We start from the raw sequence: 21,030 nt of genomic DNA, 5'->3' as shown, positions 1-21,030 counted from the left end.
CCAGGACCCGGTCTGTGGGCCAGTTTCACAGGGCTGAGCACAGCCTGGGCTGCAAGGGAGCTTGGCAGCAGGGGTCTGTGAGAGCAGGGGAAGGCATCCTCAGCTTGGGGAGGGAAGGTCCGCCAGACAGGGCTGTGGGTGGACTGGGCTCATGTTCTACTGCTGTCCACACACCCAGCTGCAAGAATCAGCATGGGCTCCGTCACGCTGAGGGCTCACGAAAGCCTTTCCTGTTCATCCCAGCTTCAGCCCCAGCAGACCCGGGCCCGCCACCACCCGAGCACCATCTCTGACCCTATTCCTAGAAAGGGGGAAGGGGGTGTGGCTGGTACCCATTTCCCGCCCCTATCTTTTGAGACGGCCCCAGAGGCCAGGCGCCTTCCCCCCCACCCCCCAGGGGATGGAGCAACCAGCTTCCCCTTCTTCCCAGCAGCCCGGCCCCGCCCTCCCTCCCCTCATAAACCACTTACCGGCCCGCCCCACACCTTCCACTCGGGCGGCCGGCCGGCGGCGTCTAGCCCGTCCATCCCGTCCCATCCCATCAGTCCGGACCTGTTCCGCCCCGGCCCAGGGACTTGGTGCTGCCGTTGCCAACACCGCTGCCAGGTGAGGAGCTCCAGGTGGTCACCGAGGTGTCACCCTCTGAGGGCACAACACCAAGGTCCTGCCACAGAGAGGAAGAGCAAGGGCCCCGGGGATCTGTCAGCTGGGCTGAGATGCAGCTGTCCTGGACCCAGCACCCGCTCCCCACCTGCCACGCCCCTGCCCTCCCAGCAGCCCTGCTGGGTTTTCCTTGATGTGAGGAATTTGGAGGACCCCAGACCCTCCACACTCCGTGGGTCATCATATGGGACACCTTGAACTGGGGAAATCTCTGCTAAACATTTTTAAAAATAGGTCCTTAGAAGCTGTCAGCATCGTGGACCTCTAGATTGAAAAGTCAGCAGGTGGAGGGACCGCGCCTGGGACCTGAGGGGCTCTGGTCTTGACAGGTGTTCATTCAAGGAGCTGCATGCATTTCCTCAGATGGGTCCTGGAGCGGGTTTCTCTACTAGGCACCTGGATTTTTTTTTTTTAATGTGATTTGGTACATATCTATGTGGGGATAGAGGGAAGGCTTTCCTCTGCATTGTGGGAGACTTTCTCTGGTGAATTTGAATGGCGTCTCTGAGGAAGGTCTCTGACGGGTCTAGGAAAGTCTGCAAGTCAAGGTCAGATTGCCTCATTTGACAGGCTGAGACTGGATCAGCTCTCAGGATGGAAGGTTTCTGAGAGCACCGGCTGGTGCAGGAGATCTGAGTGGCTATCAGAGTCTTCCCTGCCTCTTCCTCACAGGCACCATGGAAGGCCCTCGCTCAGATATGGGCCGCTGGGGCGGGAACCCCTTGCAGCCCCCTACCACACCTTCTCCAGAGCCAGAGCCAGAGCGGGACAGGCGCTCTCGCCCAGGAGGAGGCAGCAGTGGCCGGTCCTTCTGGGCTCGCTGCTGTAGCTGCTGCTCGTGCCGGAATAGGACCGATGATGACGACTGGGGGCCTGTGCCCTCTGGGCCCAGAAGTCGAGGGTCCAGCTCTCGGGGAGGCCGAAGACCTGACTCCCGGGGCGGTGGTGTAAATGCGGCTGGAGATGGCACCATCCGAGGTGAGGCCACCGGTCTGCCTTAGCTGATGGCTGATAAGCTTCGAGGGGACCCCAGTCTCATTCTGGCATCTCCCGGGGTCTGGGAAGCTAGTGAGGGAGATCTGGCTCCTCGTGGGTGCTTCTCTGACCCAGAGATGTGACTTTGCAGAGGGCATGCTGGTGGTGACTGGCGTGGATCTGCTGAGCTCACGCTCTGACCAGAACCGCCGAGAGCACCACACGGATGAGTTCGAGTACGACGAGCTGATTGTGCGCCGCGGACAGCCTTTCCATGTGATCCTCTTCCTGAACCGGGAATATGAGTCCTCTGATCGCATCGCCCTTGAGCTGCTCATCGGTGAGTGGGTCCTGGATGGGAAGGGCATTCAGACCAGAGAGGTCTTAAGTCCATGCCCTCCACTCATCGCCTCTGCCACACACTCACCTCTAGGGATGTGACTCCAGGAAGATGTTAGTGTTGCAGTTTTCTGAAGCTCCCTCTCCTCCGGGATCCAGGGAATCTGTCACAAGGCACTTGCTCTTCAGGGCTGGCCTCCGTGCCCTTCTTTCTGGGTCTTCTCCTTCTCCAGGATGTAGCTGGTTCTCTCTTTCCATCTGTCTGAAACACACACACACACACACACACACACACACACACACACACACTCAGCTCTCAGGGGCCAAAGACCTGACTCCCAGGGCGGTGGCATAAATGCAGCTGGAGATGGCACCATCTCTCTTTCTATCTCTTTCTCTCTCTCTATCTCTCTCTGACTCTCTCTGTCTCTGTCCCTGTCCCATGACCCAGGGCAGGTGCCTCCCTCACGGCGTTGCTTGGTGACCCGTTGACTGCTCAGGCTGGTGATTATGCAGCTGCCGGGGGCGGGCGACTCCTCTTACCCTCTGATTAGAGCCTGACCTTGCCCACCCCAGCCTCTAATTTCCTAGGTACCCCACCACCTCCACCAGGGATGCCCTGGGCTCTGGAAGCCACAGTCCTGGGAGCAGGCAGAGTTGGCCTTCAATAATGGACTGCCCTTTCCTACGAGTGCAGGGGAATCTCTACCAGCCAGTGTGGCTCTTTTCCCCAACCCAGGACTGGCACAGGCGGGCAGGCAGAGGGTGGCAGTGGCCTTGGTCTCCCCTCCCTACCTCTGAGTTCAATGTCAGAAGAACAGGTTTGGGACGTTAGACTGGGGCTCTGCCCTAACATGTGGGCAGTCACCGGGCGGACACAGAACAGCTCTGAGGGAGACTGTCACAGAGTGACCCAGCTTGGGGACACATACACACTGGCTCATAGACATTTTGGGTGGGGCTGGGAGAAGTCTAAAGCTCCATCCCCACTCCCAAGCAAGGCCTCACTGGCTAATTGCTGATTTCTCCACTCTAGGTAACAACCCCGAGGTGGGCAAGGGCACCCACGTGATCATCCCAGTGGGCAAGGGGGGTAGCGGGGGCTGGAAGGCCCAGGTGACCAAGGCCAATGGGCAGAATCTGAACCTGCGCGTCCACACCTCGCCCAATGCCATCATCGGCAAGTTCCAGTTCACCGTCCGCACCCGCTCAGAGGCTGGGGAGTTCCAGTTGCCCTTTGACCCCCACAACGAGATCTACATCCTCTTCAACCCCTGGTGCCCAGGTGAGCCAGCCGGAGCAGCAGCAGAGGGTAGGCAGGTCAGGGCCTCCTTTCCTAGGATCCAAGCAGGCCCCTAGTTGCCTGGACATAAGAGAAGCCAGCCTCCAATGTAGAAAGATGACGTGCCTCCCTTCTCCTGATAAAGGGCCCTGGCTCGGCCAACATCACGCTCCCTCTGACCTTCCTGAACGCAGTCCTGTCCGGCTGGAGGCAGCCCATTTTCTCATGTGGATATGAGTTCTGCAGATGGGGCCAAGGGGCAGGGAGAGTTTAGAAAACCAGGTATGTGTTTTCTGGGGACACAGAGGACATCGTCTACGTGGACCACGAGGACTGGCGGCAGGAGTATGTGCTTAATGAGTCTGGGAGAATTTACTACGGCACTGAGGCGCAGATTGGCGAGCGGACCTGGAACTATGGTCAGGTATGGCGGCCAGGCCGTGTGCACTGAGGGGAGAGAGGGCGGAGCAGGGTGCTGGCCTGGGATTTGCGCACCTCCAGAGCGGTGTGTGGTCACCTCTGCCCTCCCTCCTTCCAGTTTGACCACGGGGTGCTGGATGCCTGCCTGTACATCCTGGACCGGCGGGGGATGCCCTACGGAGGCCGCGGGGACCCAGTCAGTGTCTCCCGGGTTATCTCTGCCATGGTGAGTGATCACTCTCGTCTCAGAGCCCTTCTCTGTGTCTTCCCGCTGCCCCTGCCCCGGGGTCCTGCCCTTGGATTCCCTCAGCCCCCGCCCTTGCAAAGGGGTCTCGCTCTTCCTCTTCTTCCCTTGCCTGCCCCCCCACACCTTTCCTGGCTCCTGTCCCAGCTCCTGTGGAATGTAGGGCCAAACCCACAACTTGGCACACCCAGGGTTCACATTCCTTTGTCAAACCGGGGATAGGAGGGGGCAGATGGTTCAGGGGAGAGGCCGATGCCCAGATCCTGAGGCTTTTAGGAGTGAGGGGCGGTTTTAGGGTCAGGGGTTGGGCTGGGGGCCCAGCCAGGTCCTGAGCCTGTCCCCCAACTCTGCCCTTCCCATCTTGTCCTGGGCAGGTGAACTCCCTGGATGACAATGGAGTCCTGATTGGGAACTGGTCTGGCGATTACTCCCGAGGCACCAACCCCTCAGCGTGGGTGGGCAGCGTGGAGATTCTGCTGAGCTATCTACGCACCGGCTATTCCGTCCCCTACGGCCAGTGCTGGGTCTTTGCTGGAGTAACCACCACAGGTAGTAGAGGGACCAGGACGGGAGTGGTCTGGGCCTTACAAGGAGGCAGGAGGGAAACCAGGCTCCATCTTTGCCCAGCCCAGGCGACGGTGGCACAGGGTGCAGGCAAGGGCGGGTGATAGGCTGGCCTTAATTATCATTAATTAGTGCTAACAACAGAAAGAGGCCTCAGGGAGGGGAGGAAGAAGCACCAGGCTTGAGCCAGGCAGGTGGCCTAACCCCAACGGCTCTGTGGCCCAGTGGCCCCTGGCCCTGATGGTCCATGCCCATCTTGGCAAGCTAAGTTACCCTTTCCCCCCTGCCTGAAGCCTCAGCTGCCCCCCCCCCGCTTCTGCCCTGAACCCCACTCTGGCTCCTTCTCAGTGTTGCGATGCCTGGGTCTCGCCACCCGCACCGTCACCAACTTCAACTCCGCGCACGACACAGACACGTCCCTCACCATGGACATCTACTTCGATGAGAACATGAAGCCACTGGAGCACCTGAACCATGATTCTGTGTGGTGAGCCTTGGGCTGGGGCCGCACGGCCACAACCGCTGAGGAACGGTGACCTGGGGCTGGGACCCAGGGGCAGACGGGGCCAGGCCTGGTGCCCAGGGTGAGAGTCTCAGACCCAGCTGTCCCTCCACGTCCATCCAGGAACTTCCACGTGTGGAATGACTGCTGGATGAAGAGGCCGGATCTGCCCTCGGGCTTTGATGGGTGGCAGGTTGTGGACGCCACGCCCCAGGAGACCAGCAGTGGTAAGGCAGGACTTGGGAGCTCATGGACTCTATCCCTCCCCATCTCCTCCAGCTGGGTAACCCACTCCAACTGAACCGCCACGCACATTAGCTTATTACTACCTATTTATTTATTTATTTATTTATTTATTTATTTATTTATTTATTTTGCAGTACTGGAGGTGGAACCCAGGAGCATTCTACCTCTGGGCTGCATCCCCAGGCCTATTTTTTATTCTTTATCTTGAAACTGGGTCTCACTAAGTTGCAGAGGGCCTCACTAAGTAGCTAAGGGTATTGGTGAACCAAGATCCTCCTGTCTCAGCCTCCCAAATGCTGGGATTACAGGTGTGTGCCACCACAGCCAGCTTGTATTTATTTATAATAGCTAATATATTCCAATGGTTTAAAAGTCAAAAGATTTGCTGGATGTGGTATATAGGGTTAAGGATGTAGCTTGGGGATAGAATGCCTCTGGGTTCCATCCTCAGAACCGCAAAAAAAAAAAAAAAAAAAAAAAAAAGTAAAAAGATCAAGAATAAAGCCAGTGTGGTGGTGCACACTTGTAATCCCAGCATTTGGGAGGCTGAGACCAGAGGATCACAGGCGAACAGCCTCAGCTACTTAGTGAGGCACTCGGTAACTTAATGAGACACTGTTTCAAAATAAAGAATAAAAAAAAGGGGGGGGGGCAGGGGTGTAGTTTGGAGGTCGAATGACCCTGGGTTCCATCCCCAGACCTGCAAAAAAAAGAAAATTCAAGAATAGTCAGTGAGAGGACTTCCTCCATGGACAAATTCACTATTTTCTTTTCTGTAGTAGGGATGGACTTCAAGGGCATTCTACCTATATACTAAACCCCCAGCCAATTGTGTGTGTGTGTGTGTGTGTGTGTGTGTGTGTGTGTGTGTGTGTGTTACTAGGCATTGAACTCAGGGATATTCTACCTCCCAGCTACACCCTCAGCCCTGTTTTTATTATATTAATTAATTAATTTATTTATTTGTTATGATGGTACTGGGGATTGAATTCGGAGGTATTCTACCTTCGAGCTATACCTCCAGCCCAATTTTTTATTTATTTTTTTGGGGGGTGGTGGTCTGGGGATGGAACCTAGGGGCATTCTGAGCTAGACCTCTGAGCTACACCGCCTGCCCTATTTTTGTGTGTGTGTGTGTGTGTGTGTGGTACTGGGATTCCTGGAAATCCTTCTACCTCTGGGCTACACTCCCAGACCTTTTTTTTTTTTTAAACAGGGTCTCTTAAGCCAGCAAGACTGGCTTCAAAACTGCACAATCCTCCTGTCTCCGCCTCCCAAGTGTGGGGATTACAAGCATGGGCCTCCACGCCCTGCCCTGCCCTATGTTTTATTCTTTATTTTGAAACCAGGTCTCACTGAGTTGCAAAGGGCCTCACTAAGTAGCTGAGGCTGTCTGCAAACTGTGATCCTCCCGTCTCAGCCTCCCAAATGTTGGGATTACAAGCCTGTGCCACCTCACCCGGCTCAATTTTTTATTTATTGTTTTGTTTTGTTTTTTTCGCGGGTCTGGGGATGGAACCCAGGGGCATTCTACCTCTGAGCTATACCCCCTGCCCTATCTTTTACTCTTTATTTTGAAACAGGGTCTCACTGAGTTGAGGAGGGCCTCACTAAGTAGCTGAGGCTGTCCACGAACCGTGATCCTCTGGTCTCAGCCTCCTAAACGCTGGGATTACAAGCATGCGCCACCACGCCCGGCTTATTTTCTATTTGGAAACAGGGTCTCACTAGGTTGATGAGTCTCACTACTTGCTGAAGCTGTCCTTGAATCTGTGATCCTCCTGTCTCAGCCTCTCAAGTACTGAGGTTACAAGCGTGCATCACCACACTGGCTTTATTTACTTATTTATTTATTATTATTATTATTATTATTATTATTATTTATTATTATTATTATTATTATTGGCGGTACTGGGGATGGAACCCAGAGGCATTCTACCTCCGAGCTACACCCTATTATTTATTTATTTATTTATTTATTTGTTTGTTTGTTTATTTATTTATTTATTTTATGGTGGTACTGGGGGTTGGAACCCAGGGGCTTTCTACCTCCAGGCTATATTCCCAGACCTTTTTTTTGGAAACAGGGTCTCACTAAGTTGCTGAGAGCCTCACTAAGTAGCTGAGGCTGGCTTCGAACCCGTGTGATCCTCCTGTCTCAGCCTCCCAAGCGCGGGGATTACAAACGTGCCCCACCACGCCCGGCTTTATTCTTTATTTTGAAACAGGGCCTCACTAAGTTTCCGAGGCTGGCTGTGAACCTCCAATCTAAGAGTTTTTGTTGTTGTTGTTTTCTTTTGTGGTACTGGGGATGCAACCCAGGGTCATGCTAGTTCAGAGCTACACCCCCAGCTCTATTTCTTATTCTTTATTTTGAAACAGGTGTCACTGAGTTGCAAAGGGCGTCACTAAGTAGCTGAGGCTGTCCTTGAACCACAGTCCTCCTGTCTCAGCCTCCCAAATGCTGGGATTACAAGCGTGCGCCAACAGGCCTGGCTTTAGGAGATTTTTGTGTGTGTGCTCATAGTACTAGGGGTGGAATCCAGAGTTTTTTCTACCTCCAGGCTATACTCTCAGACCTATTTTATACTTTATTTGGAAACAAGGTCTCACTAAGTTGCTGAGAGCCTCACTCAGTCACTGAGGCTGGCTTCAAACCGGTGTGATCCTCCTGTCTCAGCCTCCCAAGCGCTGGGATTACAAACTGTGTGCCACCACGCCCAGTTTAGGAGATTTTTTTTTTTTTTTTTTTTTTTTTTGGTGGTACTGGGGTTCCTGGAAGCCCTTCTTCCTCCGGGCTACACTCCCAGACCTATTTTATATTTTTGAAACAGGGTCTCTTACGCCAGCGCGGCTGGCTTCGAACCTGCGTGATCCTCCTGTCTCCGCCTCCCAAGCGCAGGGATTACAAGCGTGCACCACCACGCCTGGCTTAGGAGAATTTTTTAAAGTAAATTTCTAAGGTAGGCATGGTGGCGTACGCTTGTAATCCCAGTACTTGGGAGGCTGAGACAGGGGGATCATAGGTTTATGGCCAGCCTCAGCTACTTAATGAGACTCTGTTTCAAGATAAAGAATAGAATATAGGGCTGGGGGTGTATCTCAGAGGTAGAAAGCCCCTGGGTTCAATCCCTCATATCACAAAAAAAGTAAATTTCTACCTTCTTTTTGCGGCCCTACCCCAAACCTAAAACATCAAACTTTCCAAGGATAGAGTCTAGCTATAAATAAGTAGATAAGTAAACAATGTATATTACACTTATATACTACATATATATTTATATTACATATATATTTCTTTTGTGTGTGGGTGTAGTGCTGGGAATTAGACTCAGGGGTTTTTTTTTGTCTTATTTTTGTTGTTGTTTCGATTGAACCCAGGGGTATTCTACTCTCAAGATACACCCCCAGCCCTATTTTATTTTATTTTATTTTATTTTATTTTATTTTATTTTGAAACAGGGTCTCTCTTAAGTTGCTGAGTCTTCCTAGTTGCTGAGGCTGGCCTTGAACCTGTGATCCTCCTGTCTCACCCCCCAAGTATTGGAATTATGAGAATATGCCACCACACCTGGCTACCCCAAGTCCTTTTTATTTATTCTTTTTGACACTGTGATTGAACCCAGGGGCATTCTACCTCCAAGATACACCTATTTTTTATTCTTTATTTTGAAACAGGGTCTCCCTAAGTTGCAGAGGGCCTCACTAAATATCTGAGGCTGGCCATAAATTTGCGATCCTCCCGTCCCAGCCTCCCAAGTACTAGAATTACAAGCATGCACCACTATGCCCAACATTATTTTTTGTTTTGAAACAAGGTCTTGCGATATTCTAAAAGTCTTGCTACATAGCTGACTGTCCTGAAACCTGCAATCCTCCTGTCTCAGCCTCCCAAGCATTGCGATTACAAGTATGTGCCCACATACCCATCTTGCAATCTATATTTTTAGCCTCTGTGTGTGTGTGTGTGTGTGTGTGTGTGTGTGTGTGTATGTGTGTGTGTGTGTAGTACTGGGGATTGAACCCAGGGGCATTCTACCTCTGAGCTACGCCCCAGCACTATTTTATTTTATTTTATTTTATTTTGTGGTACCAGGAATAGAACCCAGAGGCATTCTATCTCTGAACTCTACTCCTGATTTTTTATTTTTTATTTTGAAACAGGGTCTCATTAAGTCATGGAGGGCCTCACAAGTTGCTGAGGCTGGCTAAGAACTTGTGATCCTCCTGTCTCAGTCTTCCAAGGCCACCACACCCAGCTCTCCAGCCCTATTTTTATTTTATTTTAAAATTTTATTTACTTGTTTGTTTATTTATTTATTTTGCAGTACTGGGGATGGAACCCAGGGGCATTCTACCTCCAAGATACACCTCAGCCCTATTTTTATTCTTTATTTTGAAACAAGGTCTCACTAAGTTGCAGAGGCCCTCACCAAGTAGCTGAGGCTGGCTGTGAACTGTCATCCTCTGTCTCAGCCTCCCAACTACTGGGAATTACATGCATGCATTAGCACGCCCACCAATATTTATTTATGTGTGTGTGTGCGTGTGTGTGGGGGGTGTGGTGTGGTGTGGTATGGGGGATGGAACCCAGGGGCTTTTCTACTTCTGGGCTATACTCCCAGACCTATTTTATACTTTATTTGGAAACAGGGTCTCACTAAGTTGCTGAGAGCCTCACTAAGTAGCTGAGACTGGCTTCGAACCTGCGCGATCCTCCTGTCTCAGCCTCCCAAGCGCGGGGATTACAAGCGTGCGCCACCACGCCCGGCTCAATTTTTATTTTTGAAACTGGGTCTTGCTAGGTTGATGAGAGTGTCACTACTTCCTGAGGCTGTCCTCACGCCCTCGATCCTCCTGTCTCAGCCTTTCAAGTACTGGGATGACAAGCGTGCCTCACCACGCCTGGCTGCAGTCCATACTTTTCAAAGTTCCCCTGGCGATTCTGAAGATCACTCAGCGGGGACCCACTCCAAGCCCTAGGAGACACATGAGGGACGGTGACCAGCAGAGGTGGAGTGACTGTGTCTGGGTCACAGTGCACTGGGTCAGCAACAGAGCAAATCCAGTCCTGACTCTCCCTTGTTGACACGCACTCTCGCTTTTACCGAGTTCTCTCCAGATGACTCCATTGTTCGCTATATAGTATATATATACAGTGTAGGAGAGTTCAGGTAGGTTTAAAGAGAACAGCTCCAAGCCGGGCGTGCTGGCGCACACTTGTAATCTCAGTACTTGGGATGCTGAGACAGGAGGATCGCAGGTTCGAGGCTAGCCTCAGCTACTTAGTGAGGCTCTCTGCAACTTAGTGAGACCCTGTTTCAAAATAAAGAGCTGGAGATGTTGCTCGGAGGTAGAATGCCCCTGGGTTCAATCCCCAGTACTGAAAAAATAAATAAATAAATAAATAAATAAATAAATAAATAAATATAAAGGAAGAGAGTAGCCCTATAACCCAGCCCTAAAATGTGGCCCTGTGGCCTCTTACCTCTTTTCTGTGACCGCCTACACATTTTTGCAAAAATGAAGCCTACCGCACATTAGCTTCTCAACAGGTCCCACCTCCTTCCAACCTTGTCATTCCAGCTCCAGCAGTGCAGCCGCCCCTCCAGCCGCTTCCCTCCTGCCCCTCCCTGGCCTGCTCCGCATTCCTACTCTGCTCTCCTCAGACCCCTCCCTCTCAAACATCTGTGTAATTGATGCCCCTGGATTGTGCAACCCAGAGATGCCTGTGATGCTAGAACCACCTCTCAGGCACTGGGGGATCTGAGAGGTGGTGGGCTGGGTGGCGGGCAGCGGCCAAGCCGGGAACCGCACCACCATCACTTCATAGATGAGTGATTCCCTGCCCCTTTGGGCGGTGGTGTCCTGTGTACGATATGGGGATGATGTATACCGTAGAGGGCAGCTGGAGGATTCAGTGAGAAATCGTGTGTCCAGGAGGACTAGCAGCAAACCCCGAGCACGGTAGCCCCTCAGTAAGTATCAGCGCCTTCTGGCTGACATACAAGATCACCTCGCTGGACCTCTTTCCTCCGCAGTAGAAGGAGGCCACAGCGTGGGGTGTGGTTAAGATTCTTCCTGGTTGGATGGCCTCACTTCCTGTTTGCCTCTCCTCCCCTCCTCAGCCCCTCTCCTCCAGGAAGTCTTCCCATAAATAAGGACAGACTCTATTTTTTCCTACCAACACACACACACACACACACACACACACACACACACACACACACACACACTACTCCCCAGTAAAGAGGACAGAGTGGACTGCAGAGCTGAGATGATGTTCTGAATTTTTCTGGAATGGTATTTTCCTAGCCAGCAGAGTCACCATGGGCCCTGGGTCGATCTTGATAAAGGGAAGGGGGTCCCTTCCTCTGGGGGTCAGAGACAGTGGGCACCTGACTTCAACCAGCCCAGATACCTGTGCTGATGACAAGGCAGTGAAGGCGGGCTTGGGCACGATTGCCCCAACAGTGTCTTTCTGCAGAGCGGGCTGGGCTGCAGAAAGCTGGCGGCCACTCCCTTCTGTTTTCCCTCCTTAGTTGGGCTGGGCACCTATCGACTGGTCTGGAGACTGCCAGCCAGTGGGTCCTGGGCCTGGAAGGTGGGCCTGGGGCCCCGTGTGGCTTCTGCCCAGGCACTGCGGGTCCCTCTTAGCCTCAGATTCCTCACTTCCATCCTGCCTCATTCCCTAGGCATCTTCTGCTGTGGCCCCTGCTCCGTGCAATCCATCAAGAATGGCTTAGTCTACATGAAATATGACACGCCCTTCATTTTTGCAGAGGTGAGGGCTGGGCTCTGGGTGCCTCCTCGGACAGTTTGGAGTGACCAGAGCGCTGGCTGCAGCCCTGTGTCCTCTGGTCCTGATTTCACCGCTGACTGACTAGCTATATGACCTTGGGCAAGTCATTCATTCTAGAGTCTTGGTTTCATATGCTGTAAAAAGGGGGATAATAATGGCTGCCTTGCTTCCTGTGCTCAGGATCAAAAGAGATAATGGTTATGAAACTGGTTCATAAGTCGTAAAGCCAGTGAACAAGCGTAAGGGATTACTGTTATTAATGTCAAAATTCACTGCAATGAGCCTCTCAGACCAGCTTGCTCCCTGCTCTCTGGGCTTGTCTGGCTCACCTGGGAAGTTTCCACTTGGGTCCTACCATGAAGCTTCTACCCTTAGGACCTAGGCTGGGCCCACAGCCCCTGGGGCTGGGTGAAGGCTCGGGGGTCAGGGCTGCCCTCAGACCTCTGGCCCGCTCAATCCACTCCTGTTATTGCCTCTCTAACAGGTGAATAGTGACAAGGTATACTGGCAGCGGCAGGACGATGGCAGCTTCAAGATCGTGTACGTGGAGGAAAAGGCCATTGGCACACTCATTGTCACAAAGGGCATCAGCTCCAACATGCGGGAAGACATCACCCACCAGTATAAGCACCCAGAAGGTACCATTCCCCCAGCCCACCAGCTCCATGCCAAGTGTCCCTGCTGGGTGCTCTCGCGCCCCGGCCAGCTAGCGCTGGAGCCTCACCTTTGACCTTCAACCCCCAGGCTCAGAAGCAGAGCGGAAGGCCGTGGAGACGGCAGCTGCCCATGGCAGCAAACCCAATGTGTACGCCACCCGAGACTCTGCCGAGGATGTGTCGATGCAGGTGGAGGCCCAGGATGCGGTGATGGGGCAGGACCTGACGGTCTCCGTGGTGTTGACCAATCGCGGCAGCAGCAGCCGCACTGTGAAGATGCACCTCTACCTTTCTGTCACCTTCTACACCGGTGTCAACGGCTCCATCTTTAAGGAGAGCAAGAAGGAAGTGGCACTGGCACCAGGAGCGTGTAAGTGTCCCTTACCCGGGCCTGCTCCCTACATGGCCAAGCACCCGGGGCTGTGGACATGGAGACCCCAGAATGATGGCAGGGGGGCTCCCCTGGGAAGGTCATTTCTGGGGAAGCGGGCCTGAGTGACCATGCCTCCTCTGCCCAGCGGAACGCGTGACCATGCCGGTGGCCTACAATGAATACCGGCCCCACCTGGTGGACCAGGGGGCCATGCTGCTCAACGTGTCTGGCCACGTCAAGGAGAGCGGGCAGGTCCTGGCCAAGCAGCACACCTTCCGTGTGCGCACCCCAGACCTCTCCCTCTCGGTGAGTGCAGCTTGCTGGGGCCTGAGGGGTGTTCAGGGAGCGGTGGCCAGGTGCGGAGGGAAATTGGAGAAGGTGGCAGGGTGCTAAGCTGGGAACAGACTGGTCTGATGAGCCATTCTAGGAGAAAAAGGTTAAGGGCCAGCTCTGGGCTCTTTCTTGGGCCTCGCTTTCCTCATCTGTAAAATGGGGTTCTGTATCCCTGATTCTGTGGTAGCCTTAGTTATGAAGCGGGTTGGACGTTTCCTCTCTGACTTTTGAGGAACTTTTTTTTCAGGAGCACACTCTGAGACTCAGGGGAGGTTTGGGTTCTAAGGAGTTTTCCCTCAAGTGCAGTGTACAGTTCCAGTGTGTTTAAACAGGGTCTCTGACTGTGGGGCGGGTCTCTTTCTCTCTCAGTTATTGGGAGCAGCGGTGGTTGGCCAGGAGTGCGAAGTACAGATTGTCTTCAAGAACCCCCTGCCTATCACCCTCACCAACGTCGTCTTCCGGCTCGAGGGTTCCGGGTTACAGAGGCCCAAAGTCCTCAACGTCGGGTGAGTCCAGCCTCTCCTCCTATCCCTGCCGTGGCCCCGGGCCCCAGCTCTCTGTCAGGACCCCACAGAGCAGCTTGGGGCCAGCTAGCAATCCCTCCTCACTCCAGTTCAGCCCAGTCCAACCAGCATTTACGGAGACCTGCCTTGCGTGGCACCCTGGCACGCTGTGTTCTTGCCCGGCCGTGCCACCTCATTAGGGAGCTGAAACATCACGCCGGAGTCATTAGTAATCTGTCACTAACATTTGCCCAGCACTGAGTTGACCAGGCACTTTCAGCAAAATTATCTCATTTGGAGATCACAGAAGCCCTTTAAAGTAAATTAGAGATTGACATGTGATTAAAAGCAAAGCTGTAGAACCCTAGAGACTTGGGTTCAAGTCCCAGCTCCATCCCCTCTGACCAGGTGCCCTCAGGCAAGTGATGTGGCTCTTCTAAGCCTCCTAGTTCTCACCTGTCGAGGGGAAGGGGGGCGTAGTGTCTGGTCCTAGGTCCTTCCTTCATAGCACAAGGTTAGTGCTCAGTGACTAGCTATTTTTATTCTTGTCATCACCCCCCATTTACACACACTTTACATAGAGGGGAGCTGGTGGCCATGTCTCACAGGGACTCGGGGCTCGTAAGGGGCAGACTCTGGGCAGACACATACTGCCCAGGCTCTCAAACTTAACGCCCGGGTTGTGCCAGATGGGCTGAGCACCAGCTTCCGGGGAAAGAGCCCATCACGCCTCCTGGTGTGGCCGCTACTCTTGATGTCAGACCAACAACGAGAAGGTTGAAATGTGTTACAAATAGTGTCCTCCTGTCACCCTGCAGAGGTAGCCAGAGGTTATTCAGTGGAGCATGAGACTCCAGGTACTCTGCCTGCTAGTCCTGCCCTGAGACATCGCCCAGCAGGGTGGAGGGCACCTCCTGCCCATCTCTGGGGGCTCCCCAGGGCCAGTGCCCTCAGCAGTCCCTCCAGGGCTTTGACTCTTGCCCAAGCCTGAAAGTCAGGAAATGGCCCTTGTACTGGGCATCGGGAGATCTGGCAGCAGGTGCACACTTGAATCCCAGTACATGGGAGGCTGAAACAGGAGGGTCTCCAGTTTGAGGCCAGCCTCAGAAACTTAGGGAGATCCTGTTTCAAAATTAAAAAGGCTGGGGGTGTAGCTTGGAGGTAGAATGCCTCTGGGTTCAATCCTCAATACAAAAAAAAAAAAGGCAGGCAAAAAATACCCTGGCCCTCTCCTCAGCTGAGGGGCTTGTGTGAGCGGCAGCCTCCACTCCGCCTACAGGAAACGAGTTGGTTGACGGTTTCTCAAGGCTCCGTAGACATTCTATGGCTGCTTGTCTGCTGTGAACCCAGACCAGAGCCTCCAGAACATTTGGGAGCCTTGAGGAGGCTGTTGGTTCAGATGTATTAGATTCCAGGAAGGGTGTTATTTCGCCTCTCATTTGCACATCAAAGCCTGTGGTATGGAACCCCATTATACCACTAGGCGTGCCGCAGAGTGGTGACTGGCCACTTAATAAACATTCCAGAACTTACTCCTCCAGATGACTGTTGTCACCATCAAAACAGTCACAGGGAGGCTGGAAGTCTGTTCCAAGCCTTCTTGGGAGTTTCCCCCGGAGCCTGAATCATGCTCTCTAGCATGTCCTTAAGAGTGGCCGATTTTCCTTCTTCGGGGGTGGATTTGACCTTGGTTGTAAAAGCCTGAAGTTATCTGGAGCTGAGACTAATTAACAAGGTAAACAAACAGGTGGGTAATCGTGTTCTCTCATTCAGAAATGAGGCACTCAGAAAAGGAGCAACTGACCGTGTGTGTGTGTGTGTGTGTGTGTGTGTGTGTGTGTGTGTGTGTACATGAGCGTGTGCATGCATATATATGTGTTTATGCTTAAGCAAACATAAACTTCTCCTTTGGTTTTTTTTTTGCGGGTCTGGGGATAGAACCCAGGGGCATTCGACCTCCGAGCTTCACCCCCTGCCCTATTTTTTATTCTTTGTTTTGAAACAGGGTCTCACTAAGTTGTAGAGGATCTCACTAAATAGCTGAGGCTGTCCGTGAATCCCAGTACTCCAGTCTCAGCCTCCTGAATGCTGGGATTACAAAACCATAAACTTTTGTGACAAAAAGCCTAAGAAGCCGGGCTGGTGGCACACTCTTTTAATCCCTGCGCTGAGGAGGCGGAGACAGGAGGATCACGCAGGTTTGAAGCCAGCCGCGCGCTGGTTTAGGAGACCCTGTTTCCAAATTTAAAAAATATATAAAAATTAGGTCTGGGAGTGTAGCCCAGAGGTAGAAGGGTTTCCAGGAACCCCAGTACCACCAAAAAAAAAAAAAAAAAAAAAAGCCCAAGAAGAGTTTTTAAATGTTTCAAGTCCTGGCAACATGTTTGAATGGGTATAGCAGAAGGAGAGTACTCACAGGGATGTCTTAGCCCCAGTGGCCTTGTTAGGGAGCTGTCAGGGAGTATTTGCATGCTATCACAGGCACATTGCACTTGGGCAGTTGACTTGCACTCCGCTTAAATTTAAAAAATAGAGGTATGGCCAGGCGTGGTGGCGCACGCTTGTAATCCCTGCGCTTGGGAGGCTGAGACAGGAGGATCGCACCGATTCGAAGCCAGCCTCAGTTACTGAGTGAGGCTCTCAACAACTTAGTGAGACCCTGTTTCCAAATAAAACATAAAAATAGGTCTGGGAGTATAGACCAGAGGTAGAAAAGCCCCTGGGTTCCACCCCTAGTGCCACAAAAACAAACAAACAAACAAACAAAAACAGAGGTATGGCAAAAGCCTCACCTGATAGAGACCAGGGCAGGAAGGGGCCTTGACATTCCCAGCTGGAAACTAGAAGGCAGTTTCTTTGGAAAAAAATGTTAGTTACTGGAATATAAAGGTTAATTTCTAAAACATTACAATTCAACTATAGTTAAGACTTATTTATTTATTTTGTGGTACTGGGAGTTTTTATTGTTTATTTTGAAACAGGGTCTTTTGAGCTGGGTATGGTGGCAAACGCTTGTAATCCCAGCATTAGGGAGGCTGAGACAGGAAAATCCCGGTTTGCAGCCAGCCTCAGATAATTAGTGAGGCCCTTTGCAACTCAGTGAGACCCTGTTTCAAAATAAAAAGTAAATAGGGCTTGGGGTGTAGCTCGGAGGTAGAATCCTCCTGGATTCTCTCCCCAGTACAGCAAAAGAGAGGGGGGGTGGAGGGAGGGAGGGAGAGAGAGAGAGAGAGAGGAAGGGAGAAAGGAAGGGAAGGAGGGAGGGAGAAAGGAAGGGAAGGAGGGAGGGAGGGAGGGAGGGAGGGAGGGAGGGAGGAAGGAAGGAAGGAAGGAAGGAAGGAAGGAAGGAAGGAAGGGAGAAATAGGGTCTTTCTAGGTTGCTGAGCGTCTCACTACTTGCTGAGGCTGTCCTCAAACCTGTGATCCTCTTGTCTCAGCCTCCCAAGTGCTGGGATTACCAATTTATGCCACCACATCTAACTAAAAAGACCTTTTTAATAGAAAAAAAAATTGAGACCATCTCAGTAGGTGTCCCAGGCTGACCTCTAGCTCCTGGGTCCAAGTGATCCTCCTGCCTTAGTATTCAGACTAATTGAAGCTGTAGGGATGCAGTTAAAATAGATGTTTGAAGGCTATTCTGAGCCTAAATAACTCCAACTTTGTATCTACAGAGAGAAGAGGGCAAAAAACAAGAACACAGTGTGTGTGTGTGTGTGTGTGTGTGTGTGTGTGTGTGTGTGTTACTAGGGATGGAACCCAGGGGCATTCTGAGCTACACTCTCAGCCCTATTTAACTTTTTTTTGTGGTAGTGGGGTTCCTGGAAGCCCTTCTACCGCTGGGCTAGACTCCCAGACACCTATTTTTTTATATTTTTATTTGGAAACAGTCTCCTAAACCAGCTAGGCTGGCTTCGGACCTGCGCAATCCTCCTGTCTCCGCCTCCCAAGCGCGGGGATTACAAGCGTGCACCACCACGCCCCGGCTATTTAACTTTTATCTTGAAACAGAGTCTCACTAAGTTGCAGAGGGCCTTGCCAAATTACTGCAGCTGTCTTAGAACCTGCAATCCTCCAGTCTCAGCCTGAGATTACAAGCTTGCACTATCACCCCCTGCTAAGAACGCAAACTTATAACCAGTCAAAACATAACCTATCTAGCGGGACATGGTGGCACACACCTGTATTCCCAGTACTTGGGAGAATGAAGATCGCAGGTTCCAGGCCAGCCTTAGCAACTTTGTGAGGGCCTATGGGGGGTGGGGCTGGGAATATAGCTTAGAGTAGAGTACCTCTGAGTTAGATTCTCAGCACCCTCTCTCCAAGTTGAAAAACCTATAATCTATTTTTTAAGTTATAGACTTGTTAAACTTCCTATCATGACACTCCTTCCCCCTTTCACGTAGCATACAGAGGCACTCACTCTGAAGGCATCTTGATACCACCACATCATTTTATATTCACTTCTAATATTATAGATGAGAAAGTAAAGATTAGTGAAGTAATTTGTCATAAATCACACAGCTAACAAGTAATAGAAAAAGGAGTAGACCAGCCCAGGAAAACCTCTTAGAGACAGGCTCTGAGCAAAATACTTTACCCACAGAAAGCTCATCTTCAGAGCAAGGGATGTTGGCACATTCCCTTGGAAGACAGTGATGACTACCCAGGGTCTTTCTCCAAAGCTGGAGCTCAAGGCAGGCTTGTGTTAAATAGTGGCCAGAGATAAGATTTAAAAAAAAAAAAAAAAAAACAAGAGCCGGGCATTATGGCACACACTTGTAATCCCAGCATTTGGGAGGCTGAGACAAAAGGATCGTGGTTCAAGGACAGCCTCAGATACTTAGAGAGGCCCGTTGCAACTCAGTGAGACTCTGTTTCAAAATAAAGAATAAAATATAGGGCCCTGGGTTCCATCTCCAGTACCACCACCAAAAAAAAAAAAAAAAAAAACCTCGTGAAATCCTGATTCCCAGAGAGATAGACTTTCAGAGGGCCATGAAGAAAGGAAGACACTGTAGTATGTGTGTCTGAGCACATTTTTAAAAATAGAATTGTTGTACATAATTAATTTTCTTTTTCTTTTTGGTACCAGGGATTGAACCCAGGGCCTCATGCACGCTAAGCAAGCGCTCTATCACTGAGCTATACTCCACTGCACCCCCCCTCTTTTTTTTTTTTTTTGGTATTGGGGATTGAACGCAGGTGCATTTTACCTCCAAGCTACACCTCATCTCTCTCTCTCTCTCTCTCTCTCTCTCTCTCTCTCTCCCTCTCCCTCTCCCTCTCCCTCTCCCTCTCTCTCACACACACGTGTGCATGTGTGTGCACACGTGTACAATTTTTTTTGGTACTAGGGGTTGAATCCTGGGGCGTTCTGCCTCTGAGTCACATCCTCAACGCTTTTTTTTTTTTTTTTTGCGGTCCTGGGGATTGAAACCAGAGTCATTGGGCGTGGTGGCACACGCTTGTAATCTCCGCACTTGGGAGGCTGAGACAGGAGGATCGCGCAGGTTCGAAGCCAGCCTCAGCTGGTTTAAGAGACCCTGTTTCCAAATAAAATATAAAAAATGGGTCTGGGAGTGTACCTGGAGGTAGACGGCCCTGGGTTCCATCCCCAGTACCACAGAAAGAAAGAAAGAAAGAAAGAAAGAAAGAAAGAAAGAAAGAAAGAAAGAAAGAAAGAAAGAAGCAAGCCAGAGTCATTCTACCTTAGAGCAATACTCCTCAGCCCTTTTACTCTTTATTTTTGAAACAGAGCTTCACTAGGTTGCTGAGTCTCACTACTTGCTGAGGCTGTCCTCGACCCTGCAATCCTCCTGTCTCAGCCTCCCAAGTACTGGGGTTACAGGCATACACCACCACACCCAGCTTGTTTCCTATTTTGAAACAGGGGCTTGCTGAGCTGCTGAGGCTGCTCTTGAACCTGTGATCCTCTTGTCTCCCAAGTACTGAGATTACGGGGTGTGTGCCACCACACCCAGCAATTAATTTTCCTTAATTTACTCTTTTGGCAAAGCCGAAAGGATTTGGCAATACTGTGTCGGGTCCCACAGTCTTGTTTGAAGTTTCTTTGGCCTTCAGAACACTGTTAGATGGGATGGTCTGGCCGGGGCGGAGCGGTGGGGATGGAGAAGAAGGGAGGCTGTGAGCGCCTCTGGGTGGCACCAGCAGTCCAGGTTGTCCAGGTGGGTGTGGGAGCTCCCTGGGAAGAGTTCCGGCAGACAGGGAGAGTTCTGGCTCAGGCAGCTGGATATATGGCTGCTGATCTGGCCACGTGGAGGCAGCCCTGGGGTTCAGGCTTTGTCCTGACCATGGGTGTAGACATTCTAGTTAATCCTAGAAACGCCTGAATGGCCCCACCTCTCCCTCCTTCCTTCCTGGATGCCCTCACTTCTTACCCCCACTTCTCGCCATGTGTCTAAGCCCATGACCCTGTCTCTACCCACAGGGACATCGGGGGCAACGAGACAGTGACGCTGCGCCAGACGTTTGTGCCTGTGCGCCCGGGCCCCCGCCAGCTCATTGCCAGTTTGGACAGCCCGCAGCTGTCTCAAGTGCACGGCGTCATCCAGGTGGACGTGGCCCCCGCCTCTGGGGGAGGGGTATTGTCAGAAGCTGGAGGAGACAGTCGCTCAGGGGAGACCATCCCCATGGCATCTCGAGGCGGAGCTTAGCCCTGGACCAGGAACAATGGGACTGGAGTCAGATGAACAAGGACACTGCCCCAAGATGGGGGCCCACCCCAGAGCGGCTCCCCAGGAGCGCAGGTGGGAAGGCTGGGGCACCCGGGGCGGGAGCCAGGCTACACCTGCACTGGGTGGCACGGATGACAATAAACTATTTTTTAATGAAGCCATTGTTCTGTCAGTCCATGCCAGGTCAAGGCGTGTGGGGCCAGTGTGTGCCAGGGATGCGTGCTGTTCCCTGACTCTGAGAATCACGGCTGGCAGGGTGGTGCCCGCTCAGTAGCCCACGGGGCAGGGCCAGCTTAGTGTCCGGGCAGCCCTCCACCTCCCCCGGCCCAGTGCTGTGGCTGACCACCTCCCTCCTGAAGGCCCTGGGGTTTGACAAGACTGTCCAGTTCCCACGGTACCCACTGTGGCAGAGAAAGACCTAAATTTCCTTTTG

At 52.0% G+C, this 21,030-nt stretch overlaps 1 protein-coding gene across 1 annotated transcript; it reads left to right on the top strand.

Moving 5' to 3' along the window:
- Positions 1–433: 433 nt before the first annotated feature.
- Positions 434–20,576, top strand: TGM1 (transglutaminase 1; the record flags this gene model as incomplete). Its single annotated transcript, XM_080708078.1, has 15 exons — positions 434–606; positions 1,336–1,641; positions 1,790–1,978; positions 3,014–3,262; positions 3,565–3,683; positions 3,798–3,905; positions 4,298–4,472; positions 4,836–4,974; positions 5,113–5,216; positions 11,931–12,019; positions 12,522–12,675; positions 12,782–13,063; positions 13,212–13,372; positions 13,769–13,905; positions 20,351–20,576. The coding sequence occupies exons 2-15, from the start codon at positions 1,341–1,343 to the stop codon at positions 20,574–20,576; spliced, it is 2,433 nt and encodes an 810-aa protein (XP_080564204.1). The 5' UTR covers positions 434–606; positions 1,336–1,340.
- Positions 20,577–21,030: the final 454 nt, after the last annotated feature.

The sequence above is a fragment of the Muscardinus avellanarius genome (genome assembly GCF_963383645.1).
Source record: "Muscardinus avellanarius genome assembly, chromosome: 12".
Taxonomy (NCBI): domain Eukaryota; kingdom Metazoa; phylum Chordata; class Mammalia; order Rodentia; family Gliridae; genus Muscardinus; species Muscardinus avellanarius.
The sequence above is the reverse complement of the archived record's forward strand: the minus strand, read 5'-3'. Positions and strand labels throughout refer to the sequence as shown.